Consider the following 18,356-nt stretch of genomic DNA (forward strand, 5'->3'; position numbering starts at 1 on the left):
TTTTCTTTATTTTATAACATCATGATTATTGTATCTTTATGTAGAATTTTTAATTTAAATTGTACAAAATAATATATTAAACTACTTTAAAATTACTTATTATTCCCATGTGATGCCTTAATAGGTGTGAAAATTTACTCCAATTTAAATAAATTGCTTCATAAATGCAATTTCATAAGTCATTGTACAATTGCTGTTAACAATTAAATTAAACCAAATATGTCCTTAATGTATGCGTTAGGGATGGCAATGGGATGGGGCGGGGCAGGTGCGTGAAGGATTGAGCTCAATCCGTAAATTTTTTAAACCGTTTCGTTCCGTCTGGCATAATAATTTTTTTCATTCTGAACCCGCCCCGCTCCATATAGACCTACTCCGGATATATAAATTTTATTTTTTTTTCTTTTTTAATTGAGTTTAATATGAAAAATAAATTTGCTAATTAACATCTCAACAACTAATTAATTGTTTCTAGTTAATAGTTCAATAATTATTTTTTAATCGCTAATTAACTCTAATTAGCATTTGTCTAGTTTAATTTTTTTTTAAAAGAAGAAGTTAAAAAATTAAAGTCAGTTTAATATAAAAAGTTTATATATTTGATTTTTACTAATTACAAATATTTAATTTTCTTTTGGATTCCTATTTGATACATTAAACCCGCATAAATCCGCAACCCGCCCCGCTTCGCATTAATTTTATTAATAACTACTTCAACTCGCCCCGCATCCGTCCGATCCCGCCCCATATAACTCTAAATCCGCCCCGCCCCGCCCCGCATAACTTTAAACCTGCCCTATACTCGTACCTGCCCCGCCCCATTGCCATCCTTAGTATGCGTGTAGGTCAAATATAATTTTATTAGTCTCCTATTAAGTTTTGTGTTAAATAAGAATAGTTTTTACCAGCTAAATAATAATAGGGACATGATTGGGTCAAATTGTCTACTTACCAAAAAAATCGTCATTAAAAACAAGTAGATTAAGACAATTAAGTTTATTTTCTCTAGGCTAAACCGTAAGACGGTGGATCAATACAAGAATATAATCTGTAAAAGAACAAAGAAAAATTTCAATTTAGAAGAAGGTGTAGAGCCTTCCCCCGAGGAAATTATTAGGGACAAAGATAAAAGGACTAGTGTATTGCTTTTCGGGGATTTTTTGATGTCTTTTATTTACTAAGAAAACTTTTTTATAACCCAAAAAAATTTAATTGTTGCTTCAATGTGAAATGACTACACGTTTAGCACTGAAAATGCTACCTAATCGCACGTGCTTAAGCTCTAATATTGAGCTTGAGGCTGACTGAGAACAAGTTGACACAAGGCTCAAAATTGATTATTGATCTTCTCAAGAGTCACTATGAGGGTGTCCAACTGTAAGATGACTTTTCTTGAAAAAAAATCCCTTAGGCTGCCCAGTTACAAAACCGCTTTATACGTAACGATACTAAATTGTTTCAGGTTACATCAAAAACGAACCTTTCAAATTTCTCCAACTATAACGAGCGTCTATTCGTTCTTGATCTAATCATGTGTCACGATCTGATTCATTCTCCCTCATACCCTATCTGCATAGAACAAATATCATGAATTTCACATGATTTAAGAATATTTTAACTTTCATCAGCATTCTTAATTCATTTTCTTTTTTTATACTACCTCCGTTTCAATTTATGTGGCACCTTTCGACTTTCGAGATTCAAACAAGTTTATCTTTGATCGTTAATTTTTCATATATCTTTTAAATATTTTGAATTGTCAATTACTATAACTTATAGTACTTTTTACGTAATTTACAAATACATAAATTTCATTTCAAAAAATTTGAAATTTTCATACATAAATTTCTGATCAAACTTAAATTATCTGACTCTCGAAAAATAAAAAAGTGTTACGTAAGTTAACGCAGAAGGGATGCGTGTTTTTTTACAAAAAGCCACAACTAGAGGCCGCAAGGAAAAAGCATAAAAACAGAAAGAAAGGAAAAACAAGAAAACAAGGGAGAAAGGAAGAGAAAGAGATGCTGACTTTCACATGGTAGATTGCATAAAAGAGGGACACCATTTGTTTTTGTTTTTGTTTTTTTATTTTGTGGTCCAAAGAAGAAAATGTTGACCAATCTAATCTTTTCAACTCCAGGACAAACCATAAATAATATCACGAGAGTCCCATGTTTTAAGGTCGGAAATAGTGTTTTTCTTTATTATTGCTCTTTGCCTTTTTACTCAATTTTGACCCTTGAATTCTTCCTACAATTCTGTTAGTTTTACTGTTGGGAAAAAAAGGTACGTCTACTTGGAAATGTTGTCATGTAATGCAACCACATTTGCTTTGAAAAGTTATCGGGCAAGCAACATCTATAATTAACACGCTTATGCTGATAATAAATAATAGATACTCAAGTAAAATGCTGATCATAAATTGTTGGGAAAAAGTGGTCCAAGTTGTAAACTCAATGTTAACAATTACCAGAGAAGTCTATGATATTTTGATTTGCTGAAATTGAGACGGAGTCTTTCGGAAATAACCTCTCTATCTCCCTACTCCCTGAAGTAGGGGTAAGGTCTACGTACTGTCTATCATTTCCAGACTCCACTCGTGCGATTACACTGAGTATTTTGTTGGTGTTGTAACCACTTCGTAATGTGATCAACAGCACTTCAATTAAGTACTCATTCACAATTGAATCATTTAAACATAGATTGACTAAAAATGTATCAAGAAAGAGTACAAAGATCATGCATTTACTTCTCAAACTATACAGAGTTATCAAGAAATGACCAAAGGGCATGGTCAAACCTTCAGACTGAACTACAAATGCCATAACTAGAATATTCAAAATTAAGAAACATTTGTCTAATCACTTCATGCTATAACCTAATCTTTATGATCATGATTTTCCTTGGTCAAGTTGATTGGAAATTCATCAAAGTGTTCAGAGAAACAATGTTCTTTCACCATGCTCTTCAAGGACTGGTACACTGTGTACATTGAAGGTCTATCTTTCGGCCTTGAAACCACACAAGAACATGCAATTTGAAGAACTCGCAAAATTTCATCATCTTGACCACTTCCAGCAAAAGATTTGTCAATCGCATCCTTACTATGACCCAAGCTCGAGAGCTGATTAACCCAATCGACTAAACTACCTTTGAATCCCTCCTCTGCATTACCCGTGCCAAGAGGCTTCCGCCCTGTCACCAACTCAAGCAACACTACACCAAAACTATACACATCCCCTTTCATTGAAGCAACCAACGTGCTCGAATACTCAGGAGCCACATAACCAAACTCTCCCAAATCTCCATTAACAAACGAACTATCATTCGGATCAGCAGAACCAATAAGCCTTGCAAGCCCAAAATCCGTGATCCTAGCATCAACATCATCGTCTACAAGAATCACATTCGAGCTAAGGTATTGATGCAAATACGGCGGTTGACACCCATGGTGAAGCCAAGCAAGTCCTCTAGCTGCACCAGCAGCAATCCTAACCCTTGCTGACCAACCAAGCTCACAATTACCATCCCTAACACCAGTACTAAGATTACCATGTAAAAGAGAATACAAACTTCCATTCTGCATATGCTTATACACCAAAAGCCTTTCAGTATCAACTATACAAAAACCCAATAAAGGGACTAAATTCGGGTGCCTAAGCTGTCCTAATCGATTCATCTCAGACCTAAACTGTTTTTCACTCAACTTACAACTACTCACCCTTTTAATAGCCAATGCAGATCCATCAAGCAACATAGCTTTATAAGAAATACCAGTCCTAGTTGAAATAACAATATTTTCACTATCAAATGAATTTGTAGCTACTAATAAATCATTCAGCTTAATCTTGTTAATAGGTTTTTGAAACAATGTCACCTGAACAAGCTTGTAAGCTCTCAATTTATCAACCCAATCACTGCTGCTACCACCACCTTTACCATCCCCAAATTCTCTGTCTTTCTTACTAGGCTGAACCAAAAACCACCTCCAAATCCCAAATCCAAGAATCAGTGATGCAGCAGCACCAACAACGCCAGCAGCTATAATAATAGCAAGATTCTTGTTAGTCAAATTACTACATTTAGATCCAATTGGTTTCCCACAAAGCCCATCATTCCCATCAAAATCATCCTTTGAAAACCGGTCTAAATCATCAGGAATCGAACCAGAAAGCCCATTGTTGGACACACTGAACCGTTTCAACCGGTCGAGACGGCCGATCTCAAACGGGATCGACCCAGTAAGCTTGTTGTCATTTAGAACAAGGGTGTTCAAGAATTTACAGTTAATAAACTCAGGAGGTATGGAACCGGAGAAAGAGTTACCGGAGAGATCGAGATTAACAAGATAAGGCAACCAAGAACAGATTTGAACCGGGATTGGACCGGAAAGAGAGTTACCAGAGAGATCAAGAGATTGAAGAGAAGTACAGAACTGAAGGGCAGGTGGGAGTGAACCGGATAAAGACATAGAAGGAAGCTGAAGAGAAATAAGGCGGTTTTCTTTCTCATTCCAGCAAGAAACACCAACAAGTTTACAAATTGAAGCTACAGAAGTGTTGGAGAATGACCAAGATGACAGCTTGTTTAAAGGGTCGGAAAGTGCAGATTTGATACCTTCAAGACATTTAACATCATTTTCAATGGAAAAGGATGGGATTAGTGTGAAAATGAGGAAGAAAAGAGTGTAGAAGAAGATGGGGTTGGTTGATTTTGTTGTCATGATGGGTTGGTGGAGTGTGGAGAGTGAAGTGAGAAGGGATTAGGACGACGAAGAAGAAGAGACCGGGAAGAGCAAAAACAAGAAGGAAAAGGAAGTGCCTGTCATTTGACTGAGGTTTGAAATGACTTAAGACTGAAAATTGGGATTTTTGGTAGCGAGAAAGTAGAGAGGGAGGATTATGTTAATGTTGTGATTTCCTCAAAAGAATTACGACGAAGGATGAAAGAATATTTATTTAGCATAATATTTGTTGGTTAATTGATTTACGCTTTGATATATAGTATGTCCTTGTTAATATTTTTTATTCAGATATTTAAACTAAATTTTGTTTGAATTAAATATTTTAACTTTTACCAAAATATTTAAATTAAATATTTTGATTCAAATTTAAAATAAAACAAAAAAAAGGGGTTCGTTTCCATTCATTTATTAAATAGAAAGCATCAACTTCAAGTAGAAATTATCTGAGTTTTTAAGGTTTATTGAGGCGAATATTATAACTAAAGTAAATAATATATTTTACGTGATTAACTAAACTACTTAATAAATGAATGTTAGAACATGGAAAAACATTTAAAGTTTGAACAGAAAGTGTCTAATCGAAATATTTTATTGAGATTTGAGGTATTTAATTAAAATAGGGCTTAGTTCAAATTTCTAAATGAAATAACCCATAAATTTAAGGGTGATTATGTATTGAACCTTAATGTAAAGATATTGTATAGGTTTAACTAAGGCATGTTTGATCATGAAAATTGTGAATTTGAAAAAATAGTTTTTATTTTTTAAAATAAAATATGATATATGAAAGTTGTTTTTAAATTTTGTAAGTGATTTGGAGCAGAAAAAAAATGAAAACAGCTTTTTAATATTTTTTAAATTTTGATTCAGAATTTTTTGAAATCTTATAACAAAACATAATTTTTGAAATTCAACTCCCGAAAGAAAGATCATTGTCAAACGGCCACTAATTAAAGTTGCATTTATTTAAAGATACAATCATGCTTATATTGTTTTAGTTCATTCATAACATGTTATAAGTATCCTCTTTCATATGATTACCCAAGGCAGATTTTGAGTTTTTGACATTAATCTAAAGATATATTAATACTAATTTAAATTTAATATTTTTATAGGTACACACCATGTTGCTTTAGGTCATTTATAACATGTTCAATGTAAGTGTTTTTTATATGAATGCCTAAGGTAGAATTTGAGGCTTGACATTAATGTGTATATATACACACACTTAACTATTAATGTTAGATTACTATATAATGTTTATTTATACCACACTCATGCTTTTAGTATTTTAGCTCATTCATAGCATGTTATATAAGAATGATTTTCATATGATGGCCTAAATAAGATTTTGCGTTTTGACATTAATGTAAAGATATATATATACTAACTAATTAAGTTAAATAGGTACAGGTCACACGTTCATTGTTTTATTTTATTTATTTATTTATAACATGTTATATATAAGTATTCTAGACCCTACTTATAGAATTTGAGGGTATATGTTATTGTTACGTTATATATAAGTATTTTCCGTATGATCAACCTTAAAGAGATTCTGAGTTTTGACATTAACGTAAAGAGATATGTTAACCAATTAAAGCTAAATTATAAATAGCCATTTATAGGTATACAGCATACTTTTATTGTTTTCGTTCATTCGTGGCATGCTTAGAAGTATTTTCCATATGAGGACCCAACCTAAAGAATAACCTACTATTCCATCATTTACTCCTCTCATTTATTAGCATGGTGGTTTGGAGTTCCATAGATTTCATGATTTTATAAATTATTTATGTAAAGTTTGGTTAACGAGTAAAAAAAAACAACCCAAAACATAAAGTATTCTATGTTCAGACGAGGTTCAGAGAAAGATTGATTCATGAATAGAATAGAATGTACATTACTTGATTAAGTATATATTTTTACTAACTTTTTTTTTTGCAATTGTTTAATATTTTTTGTACAATTTAAACAAATAATTATTTTTATAATATTTTAATATAATTTTTAAATAAAGAGTTGATGTAACGATCCGAACTGTCGTTACTAAAGAGAGATGGAAATTCATAAAAATTGGGCCGTTTGGACCGCACCATCCCTCTAGAGCGGGAATAGTCTCGCTACGGCGGCGGCGCTTCATCGGAATATGAGCCACCAGAGCGGAATGGTCGGGGATAGAACTTAAAGACGCAGAGTCTTATTTTCTCCTCTTTTTCCTAAATGTCAAAAAGAGGCGAGGGTCACCCCCAAAACCCTCAAAAGGCTGCTCTAGGCTTGGGAAGGAGGGAGAAGGAAATTCTAGCGCAAGGAAGGTTGCAACCGGCGGAATTCATGCCTACTTTCACCATCACGTTGTCCTGAAGCTAGGATTGAATCCATAATACTTCTCTACAGCTGTTTGGTGCCCAAGTAGGCTAGGTTTTCTTAATCGAGTAGCTTTAAACTTGTGCCCATTGCTTAGTATAAAGGAATGGAAGGGAGATTTCATGTTTAGGTCTTCGGGAACGGAGTATGGGCAATAATATATGTATCCCTTCCTGTTAAACCTAATATGCCCTGGTTAAGGAAGAATTGTCTGTGAATTAGGGGTAGGTGATGGGTTGTTGTCACATCCATGTCATATATGCCTGTTATCTGCTCTAATTGTAAGCATGTATGTATAGGGATAGAAAATGATGAAATAAACCATGTAAAATGACGAAATGTGTGAAATTGTATACCATGAATCTGTTGCTTGATTGTGTAACTATGGGAGAATGACCACTGTAATTGTGATTATGATTTGGTTGTGTTTGTTGGGATCGGGTGTCACATTTCGACATATTATTGGATCGAATATCACTATCCGATACATTATTTGATCGGGTGTCACATTCCGACACATAATTGAATCGGGAGTCACGTTTTGGCATACTAATGGTCTGGGTGTGGATTCCTTGAGAGGACCAAGTATGTGTTGATGGTTCCATGAGAGAACCATTCTTTAATTGTTGTATTGAAACTGAGACGGTTGCCTGGTATCTGTCATCCTATGAAATAATGTGATTACATGTGCACAGAATGAGGGATTGACATCACTACAAATGATCCCACCCATTCTGTAATTGATTCAAGTTGAGGACTGGGAGAAAGTATAGTACTGTCTTATGATACTACTGTGTAACATTGTGTGGCCATATTGTAGTTTGTCTGCGGTATTTCATGGAGTCAGGTAGGAGAGTAGTAGTTGGGTTGTTTAGTTGAAATTCGGTGATTTAGAGTTTGACCAAATGGCAGTTCGTTGGTGTAAGTGACAGTGAGGATCAAAGGCACCTAGTGGGTGTGATGGTGGAGTGACTAGGTTCTATCTGGTGAAGAGTAATTGGTCTAGAATGGTTGGTAAAGCCTTGTTGAGTAGCGAAAAACAGGTTAAAGGCCGTGTTGTTAACATATGGGCTTGTGAGCATGGAAGGCTAGCATACAAGACTTACACTACTAAAAAGAGTCTAAAAAGTGACAGAACAAAAAGCTACGGACAGTGTCGCAAATAAACTGTGACAGATAAAACGACGTTGTCCATCTTTTTCATTTTGTTTTAAATTTTTTTTACTAAGAGTGACGGACATGGACGCTTAGTCCATCGCTTATTTTGATGGTTTTTTTCTCTAAAAATAAATATTATTTTTATATAAATATTTTATATATTTTATTAAAAAATAATTATTTATAAATTAAATATTACGACGCCGTACATCGCAAGTATTTATTAATATTTTTTTAACATAGCGACGGACATGGTCGCTAAGTCCGTCGCTATTGGTCAAATGATTTGGTCAAAAAATTTGAAATAGCGACGGACTGGGTCGCTTTTTCCGTCGTTTTTTTATCAAAATGAAGGTCAAATATTTTTAAAAATGCGACGGACTTAGAGACATTGTCTGTTGCTTTTATTAAAATATGTGGGAGACAAAACGTATTATTTCTGTTTTGTCTCTCTCTAAACTCTCTCTTCTCTCTACAAATCCACCACCTCTGTCGTCGCCCCGCCTCCCACCGCCATCCCCCACCTCCATCGCTATCCCCCGTCATTCTCCCGCCTCCGCTGCTGCGCCGCCGCCGTCTTGTGGTGCTTTAGAAGTATTATTCATCTTTAAGAGGTTAGGGCTTAAACCTTATAAAAAATTTCAATTTTTTTTATTTGTCATTTGTTAGTTAGTTAATTAGTTGATTATATTTAGTTTGTTGTAGTTCATTTGTATATTGGATTGTGAAATTAGTGAATGTAGTTATAATTTTAATTTTAGGGCTTAAGTTAGATTTGGGTTGTTGGATTAGATTGTAAATTTTTTAGTAATTTGTGATGTTAGTTAGTTAATTAGTTTATGCCATTTAGTTTGTTGTAGTTTATTTGCATATTGGATTGTAAAATTAGTGAATCTAGTTATAGTTTTGATTTTAAGCTTTAAGCTTTAAGTTAGATTTGAGATTTTGTATTAGATTGTAAATTTGATAGTAATTTGTGATTTAGTAGTTACTTAATTAGTTTATTCCATGTAGTTTGTTGTAGTTTGTTTGTATATTGGATTGTAACTTAGGAAGTTTTGATGTTTGAAACTTAGAGAAAAATATTGGAACTTAATTAGAGGCTTGAGTTTTAGGACTTTAGAACTTATAATTAGAATATTTAGATACTTAAATTTTAGGATACTTAAATTTAGATGTTGAATTTAATTAGAACTTTGAAGTTGAATTTTTTGTTAACTTTAGAAACCTTGTTGAAGTTAAGCTTTCTTTTGAACTAATTAAGCTAATGTTGAACTTTAGAATAACTTAGATACTTGAATATAGGAAATTTTGAAGTTTGAAACTTAGAAAAATATTGAAAATTGGATACTTGAATTATAGGACTTTAATTTAGAACTTATAATTAGAATAGCTTAGATACTAATTTTGAACTTTAGGTTTGTATAATTTTTGATATCTTTAGACTTTAGAATTAATTAAGCTAAGTAAAGTTAGATATTTAAAGTCATGAAATTGAACTTTTGAACTTTTGAAGTTAAACTTAGAAATTTTTTAGGTGTGTATAAATTTTGAACTCTTTAGACTTTATAGATAATTTGAATAACTTAGATACTTGAATTTTAGGATATTTTAATTTAGAACTTCAACTTGAATGTCATGAGGTTTGAAACTTAATTTTTACTTGAATTAATTATAACTTAAATTAATTAGAAATTGAAATTAATTATAACTTGAATTAATTAGAACATGAAATTAATAATAATTTGAATTAATTAGAATATGAACTTATTATAACTTGAATTAATTAGAACTGAAACTTAATTATAACTTGAATTAATTAGAACTGAAACTTAATTATAACTTGAATTAATTAGAACTTGAACTTAATTATTATATGAATTAATTAATTATAACTTGAATTAATGACAGCTGTAGTCTCGATGAATTGTAGTCTTTATGAACTGATTAAGCTTGAATATATATAATTTTGTAGATGGATCATCGTTTGTGGATGTATAACACATTATGAAGTTGGTGGTTGATTGAAACTTGAATTTATTGATGGTGTAAGAAGTTTTATTGATCATGCAACGACACTTGATATTTTTAAGAGAAATGGATTGGTTAGGTGTTCTTGTCGTGAATGTAGGTGTTTAAAATTTTTTAATCCAGATATAGTTATGGTTCATTTGTATGATAATGGATTTAAGCCTAGATATTTTATATGGGTTGATCTTGCAGAAATAAATGGACTGAATAATATATTTTATAATCTGCTATCCGTGGATGAATATAATATGCTTGATAGATTTCAACATGATACAATTCAACATGATAGAGTTCATGAAATGGTCAATGATGCTTTCGGGGTTCAAGGTGGGATGGAACCCGAATAATATTTTGATGAAACTTTTAATGAAGAAGCAAGACGTTTCTATCAACAATTAGAAGAGGCTAGTCGTCCACTATGTGAAGGGAGCCCGCATTCTACTTTGTCTGTTGCAGTTAGGTTAATGAATATTAAATCAGATTGGAGTGTTCCTCATGCGGCTATGGACTCAATGGTTGATCTTTTGGGCGAACTAATTAATCCTGAATTTAACATACCAAAGAACTTCTATCAGGCAAAGAGATTGGTTTCCAAGTTAGGATTGTCGTATGATAAAATTTATTATTTTGTTAATGGCTGTATGTTGTTCTACAAGACTGATAGTGAATTAGAAAATTGTAAATTTTGTGGACAAGCTCGTTATAAGAGGACTCCTACTAGAAAGATGGTCTCAATTAAGGCGATGCATTATTTACCTCTTATTCCTAGATTAAAGAAGTTGTATGCATCGATGAGGTCTGCCCCACATATGAGATGGCATCGTGAATATAGAATGCCACCGGGTGTTTCGTCTCAACCATCTGATGGAGAAGCATGGAAATATTTTGATAACATGTATCCCGACTTTGCTAGTGAACCAAGAAATGTAAGATTGGGGTTGTGTGCAGATGGTTTCACACCGTTCTCTAATGCTGCCTTACTTTATTCTTACTGGCCTGTATTTCTTACCCCGTATAATCTTTCTCCTGAAATGTGCATGACAAGTCCGTACATTTTTCTAAATTGTGTTATTCCAGTTCCTCGTAATCCTAAATGTTTGATTGATGTCTATCTACGGCCATTGATAAATGAGCTTAAACAATTGTGGTTTGAAGGCATAATGACTTATAATATATATCAACTAAGTAGAATTTTGTTATGCGTGCTGCTTTAATGTGGACTATTAATGATTTTCTTGCATACGGAATGTTGTCTGGTTGGATGACTACTGGAAAGCTTGCTTGTCCTCATTGCATGGAAAATAGTAAGGTATTCACCTTAAAGCATGACAGAAAAAATTCATGATTTGATTATTATCGCCAGTTCTTGTCAATGAACCATGAGTTTAGAAAGATGAAATATGTATTTAAAAAAATAGGGTTGAAAATTACCCTCCACCTCCATCACTGATAGGACATTAAATTTGGGAGGCAGTTTCTCAATTGCCTAAAGTTACAGAAACTCCACCATCTAGACTTCCTGGATATGGTGTTGAACATAATTGGAACAAACATAGCATATTCTGGGAGTTGTCGTATTAGAAGGATAATCTCATACGACATAATCTTGATGTGATGCACATTAAAAATAATTATTTTGATAATTTATTTAACACAGTGATGGATGTTAAGGGCAAGACAAAAAATAACACAAGAGCTAGAATGGACTTAAAGGAATACTGTAGGAGAAAAGAATTGTGGTTGCAAGAACTACAAAAAGGTAAAATTGTCAAGCCTAAAGCCAGTTATTCATTCACATTGGATGAAAAATGTGACAAAATGGGTTAAAAATTTGAGAATGCCAGAGGAATATGCTTCGAATTTGGGTAAGCGGGCAGATCTGAATGAAGAAAAGTTGATAGGTATGAAAAGTCATGATTGCCATGTATTTATGGAAACTTTGATTCCTATCTCTTTTAGCCATCTACCTGACAGGATATGGAAGCCAATCACAAAGGTAAGTCTTTTCTTTAGAGATTTATGTTTTGAAAAGTTGTCGAAAAGTACTTTAGACAGGATGGAGGAAAATATTTTTGTTATTACTACAAAGCTGAAGAAAATTTTTCAATGTGATTTTTTTGATGTGATGGAGCATCTTCCGATTCATCTTGTAAAAGAAGCCCGCCTTGGAGGTCTAGTTCAAACAAGGTGGATGTATCCATTTGAGAGGTAATGTTTTTCTTATATAAGTAATTATGTTATTTTTCTTATATATACTATTATTATTAGTTAACATATATTGATATATACATTCAGAAAAATTGGAAGCTGCAAACAAACAATTAAACAGAGAGGAAAGATCGAAGGATCAATTGTTCAAGCTCATATTGCGAGAGAAACTGGTGACTTTTATTCCTATTACTTTGGGGATGGAGTTTCATGTAGGAGAAATAGGCATAATCGCAATGATGAAGGTGATAGAGATCCGATATTTCCATCGATTTTAATTTTTAATCAAAGTAGTTGAGGATCTAAACGGCGTGAAAGATGAGACTTCACTACTACGGAAAGACAATCAGCTATGACCCATATTCTGTTTAATTATCCAGAAATTCAGTCATATCTTAAGTAAGTGTTAAATTATATTATCAAATTACATAGTAATAAGTGATTACTAACTATCAAAATTGTACATATCAATATCAGCTCGTTCGTAAGCACATGGAGCAATGAAGCCATATATACGAGGTTTTTCAAATGGCTAAAGGATTATGTAAATGTGAAAGATTATATTGAATCAATAGGTATAATGTTTTTATTTTATAGTAAATTATATTATTTTTAAATCAATTTGTAGGTTTATGATGAATACTCAAATGTCGAACATTCGCCATCTGTGAGAGAGATCGCACTTGGGCTTGAATCTCATATTGATACAATGAGTAAATATTGTGTGAATGGTTTTAAGTTTCAAACTGAAGAAGTTTCTATGCACAAAAAAACCAATAATAGTGGTGTGTGCATTCAAGGTGATGTCGACGGTAATGGCTAAACTCTAGAATATTATGGTGTCATTCAAGAGATTATTGAATTAAGATATTCAGGTTGGCCTAAAAAAATAGTATTGTTTCGGTGTAAGTGGTTTGAACCATCACACAGAGGCACAAGGGTGGACCAACAACATAATATAAGTGAAGTGAAGCACACCATACAATATGAAAGTTATGATCCTTTTATCATTGCCCAAAATGCTAAGCAAATTTATTATGCTCCATATCCATTGCGTAGAGATAAGGCTAATTGGTGGGTTGTTATTAAGACAAATCCTGTGGGAAGAATTGAAATTGAGAATGTATTAGATGTGGCGTACCAAAATGATGTTGCACTTGTTCAATAACAAGTTGATGTTGAGTTGGAAACCACACCGTACATCCTCAACATATACTAGAAAAGGTTTCCGATGATGAACTTATAATGTCAAATGTTGAGGAAGAAGTAAACGAGGAATATGAATCATTTGAGGAGGAGGAATAGAATGACAATGAATATGAAACAACTGAGGAGCAGGAATGGAAAGATGACGAAAATGAAACAAGCAAGGAGGAATAAAGTGGTAGATTATAACTAATAATTTATTTAATTTATGTTTTTTATATATTGTATTGTTACTTTACATACAGATGTTATCCGGTGATGGTGATAGATCCCGGGATCATTTTAGGGTTAGCCATTCTGGTAGGAGTACAAAGAAGTATAGGAGACCTATTGATCCTGAAGATATCCCAGGACATATTTCTTCAGCGCCGGAGATGCAAAGCTGCCGAGCTAATCCTACACATATTCATGTTGTGCCTTTTGGGACTATGGATCCTTTAGTTTACCATAATCAGTTCCGCAGACCATGCGATGCTTCTTCTTCTTCATAGATCCGATATAGTTCAGATGATCAGACCTACCATCTATCCATAGAGGTTATTGCTCGACCCCATAGACTAGCATCTTCGTCTACTCCATCTCCCACATCTCAGTCACCTCACATATCTACTCTGAGACTTAGAGATTCTAGTGTTGAGACTGATACTCCTACAACATTAGCTTTACCTTTTTCTGCTAATAGACCAGTGGCAACACATGATGTGCCTGGGTTAGATCTTAGGTAGAGGGACAGACTTGGGAGAGTCATGATTGAGCCTGATGGATCTTCATAAGTTTAATGTTTTATTTATTTATTTTGGCTACATTAATAAATTATTCATGAACTAATTACATGTTTATTATGTGTCTTGCAGGTGGCATCCTTTGAAGGAGGCCGCTAGGGCTCTTCAAGAGAGTTTTAGGAGGCTATATACTGAGCCCTATCACTCTTGGCGGGAGATTCCAAACAGTATCCGTCAGGCGATGTTTAATGAATTCAAGGTATATATATGTTTAAATTTATTTTTTTAAGTTACGTTTAATATTTTACTATACTTTACTTAACTAATTATTTAACGTTATTCATTTTTTCAGACTTTATGTACCTGAGATCCAATGTATAATATGGTCATTGCGACCACTTTTGAAACAAAAGCGAGCGCTAGACTATCTAGCTGGCTAAAGAAAGCTAGGAATGATTGGGCACCTTCGAGTTGGATGCTGCCTCATATATTTGAAGAATTATATCGGTATTGGGATACCGAAAAATTTAAGGTTTTGTCCGAATAAGGAAAAAAAGCAAGATCCAGCCTAAAGGGTGGTTCGTTGCACACCAGAGGTGCAAAGAGTGTTGGTACGATTCAGATGAAGATGGTAAGGTTTTTAAATTTTAAGTTTAAATTCATTTTCTTATATAAATTATTTGATACAATATTATTTCATTAATTGTATTTTTATTTATAGGAAAAAGAATTGGGATGCACTCCCTATCGTCATGAAGTCTTCAAAAAGACTCATGTAAAGAAAAAGACTAATGCGTCGGATACAGATGAGTGAGTGACGGAAAGGGCCGAACGAGCCTATGTAAGTTATTTAACATAATGTATAATATATTTTAATTCTAACTTTTATTTTAATACACATATATATATATATATATTGATTATAACTTTATTTTTTTAATATACAACAAGATTATGAGCGGCACATACGTGATATGAGAGATTCGATTCAGCTAACGCTTGAACAGTCCACTCAAATTTAGATAGAAAAAGTGGTTGGAGGTAGCCACAAGGGCCAAATATATGAAATGGACTGTAGGAATAATGTACAACGACTCCAATCAGGTTTAGAAGATATTGGATCATCGCGTCAAGCCGAGGCCATTGACGGGGTTCAGATAGCTGCTATGTCTTAGTAAATTGCAGAACTTACACACGCATTGGCAGAATATGAGAAAAGAAGGGTTGAGGAGCAAAAAAGTATGAATGAACAAGTTAAGCAAATTAAAGAACAAGTGATCAACCTCGCCCGTCAACCTCCGCCTCATTATTCAATAGGGTCCACTCCAGATGAATCCGACGATAGTGATGAATACATAACAAATAGTCCTTAGGTTCCCTATGTTAGTTTATGAACATTTTGAAATCTTTTGTTAACTTTAATACACTTTAAATCATTCTAAATAATGACCTTATTCATTTTAAGTGTTTAATTATGTTTGTTATTATGTATTTTGCGTATTTTATTTGTTGTTATTTGTGTTTGAATGTGTTGAATTGCTATAAAGTGAATTGAATTTTGATTGCAGGTGGGCAGTAGAAACTGTAGATTTCTACTGTCAAAAATATTGCAGAAAAGCAACGGACAGGGTCCTTTAGTCCGTCGCTTTTCTGGAATCTTTTTTAAAATTTTTTCCAGAAAAGTGACGGACGGAGACTCTAAGTCCGTCACTTTTCTAAATTTTTTTAAGAACTCCAATATCAAACAGCGACGAACGAAGATCAATAATCCGTCGCTTTATATTAAATAATTATTTTTTAAGAAAATAAAAATACGGAGTCCGTCGTTTTTTTATTTTTTTTGTTTAATTAAAATTTTTTAGGGGCGACACAGTCCGTCGCTTTTGGCGACACTGTCCTTCACTTTTTTAAAAGCGTCGAGCAAAAAAGCGACAGAAGTGACTGCGTCACTTTTCCGTCGATCGTCGCTTTTTTGCGTCGTTTTTTCACATTTTTTTAGTAGTGTTATTGGTAAAGTATCATACACATATGTATGCTTATTGTGTGTGGTTACGTGTGTATATGTATATGTTTTGTTGTTGATTTGAGAACTCCTCTATGTGATAGAAGCGTTAGGCCTGGATCCGTATTAGAGTTGGCAGCGGACCAACTAGAAATGGTCAAGTGTTAGGCTACAAGAACATAGGGAGGTTATTGATATAGGTGAGAGTTGTACATAAAATGTTGGCGGTGTATTTTCTTGTTGAGCATATTTCCTTCCTGTTGATTCTTATATATTATGTGGTGTCGGATTGACCAATGATGCCTACCAATACGTGTTGTTTGTACTGATACTACTCTTGCTATGCCACTTAGCATAGTCTGATTATAGGGTCAGTAATGTTTCATAGGTGAAGATAAAGACGGTCTTGAACACCTTCTAGTTTTCCTTCCTTGTAGTGAGAGCTGTGTCATGCCTTATTTTGCACATGTTGTATCTTAATAGCTCTTGTACCTATTTAGATGAGATCCTTTGGGTGTAAATTATTATATAAATTTGAATCTTGGTTTTGTTTTAACTTAGTATTCATAACTCGTGGGTTTTTCATCAAAAAATTTGTTTTTCATAATTTTCTGCATCATTTAATCGATTGGGAATGGGGATTCTCCTACTTAGGTAATAGAGTAGATGCCCGCACGGTCCGATGGGTTGGATCGTGAAAGTTGAAGACTCTAAAATAAGCAAGGGCCACATTGTTAGGAATTATGATGCTATTTGGACACCTTTATTACCTATTTAACTTATAGATTTCACTACAGTTTGAGAGTTAATTACCAAATACAGCTACTATTTCAATATTTATTATTTATAGCAAATTTTGTATTGTCGCACACATGTATTCATTGTATTCGTTGGCACAATGAATACAACTTGTGTCAATAGTATCTGTTCATGCGATAAATACAATTTGTGTCAACTATATACATTCGCATGAGCGAATACACCTAAATCGAAACAACAAAAACATAGGGGCATGTCGCAAGAAAAAAGAATGCACGTATAGGATTTGAGATATATCATATGTGCCCTCTAAAGGGATATGTTTATCAGATTCTCGAAACAATTGCAAATTGATGAAATGAAATTAGTCCACTTATGCTCTTTAATGTCATTACTTATATTATTTATCATGAGTTATAAGGAATAAACATAGTAAAGAATTAGCACCTATAAAATGATCCATATATATGTTGGAGAATCATAAATTCATAAAACACTATCATTTTCTTCTCTATCCAATTTATTATTTGTATCATCAAATTTATTGCTTTGGCTCAATTTGTTCGGAGATATCTCCAATATCGATATTATTGAAATCGAGCAACATAGACTATCTAGTTCAATGGCGGATTCAGAATTTTCATCAAGGGTGTTTGAAAAAAATATGTAGTGCTAAGTTGAGATTTGAACTTGAAACTTCAAGGTTAGTTATGAACTCCTCAATCACTAAGTCAACCTCTAACCTTATATTCAAAATGTTCAAAATTAATATATAAACATAAAAATTCTTTTAAATACTTTATATATACGATGTAATTTTTTGCCGAGAGGGTTCACTCGAACCCCCTCGATTACCTCTACGTTCCCCCCTAAATAAGAGGTTGTTTGGAAGGATGTATTAGAGAATTTAATATATATATATATATATATATAAAGTAATATTCGATAAAGTAGTAATCTCGCTAAATGAATATTTTTCTTCGGTCCCGATTTGGGCCAATTATATTAAAGTAATATTCTCGCTAAATACATTAGATAATAATTAAAAATAAAGTATTAAAGGCCCAGAAAAAATATAAAGTAATAATTACTAGAATATATCAAGAATTTATATATATAAATAAATACAATTAGAAACATTAAACTTCACTAAATTCTT

General features: G+C 33.1%; 1 protein-coding gene across 1 annotated transcript; it reads right to left on the bottom strand.

The window, feature by feature from the left end:
• Positions 1–2,683: 2,683 nt before the first annotated feature.
• On the bottom strand, positions 2,684–4,923 carry LOC129880256 (probable inactive receptor kinase At1g27190). Its single transcript, XM_055954213.1, has one exon. The coding sequence runs from the start codon at positions 4,721–4,723 to the stop codon at positions 2,879–2,881; it is 1,845 nt and encodes a 614-aa protein (XP_055810188.1). The 5' UTR covers positions 4,724–4,923; the 3' UTR covers positions 2,684–2,878.
• Positions 4,924–18,356: the final 13,433 nt, after the last annotated feature.

This window comes from Solanum dulcamara, chromosome 2 (genome assembly GCF_947179165.1).
Source record: "Solanum dulcamara chromosome 2, daSolDulc1.2, whole genome shotgun sequence".
NCBI classification, from domain to species: Eukaryota; Viridiplantae; Streptophyta; class Magnoliopsida; order Solanales; family Solanaceae; genus Solanum; species Solanum dulcamara.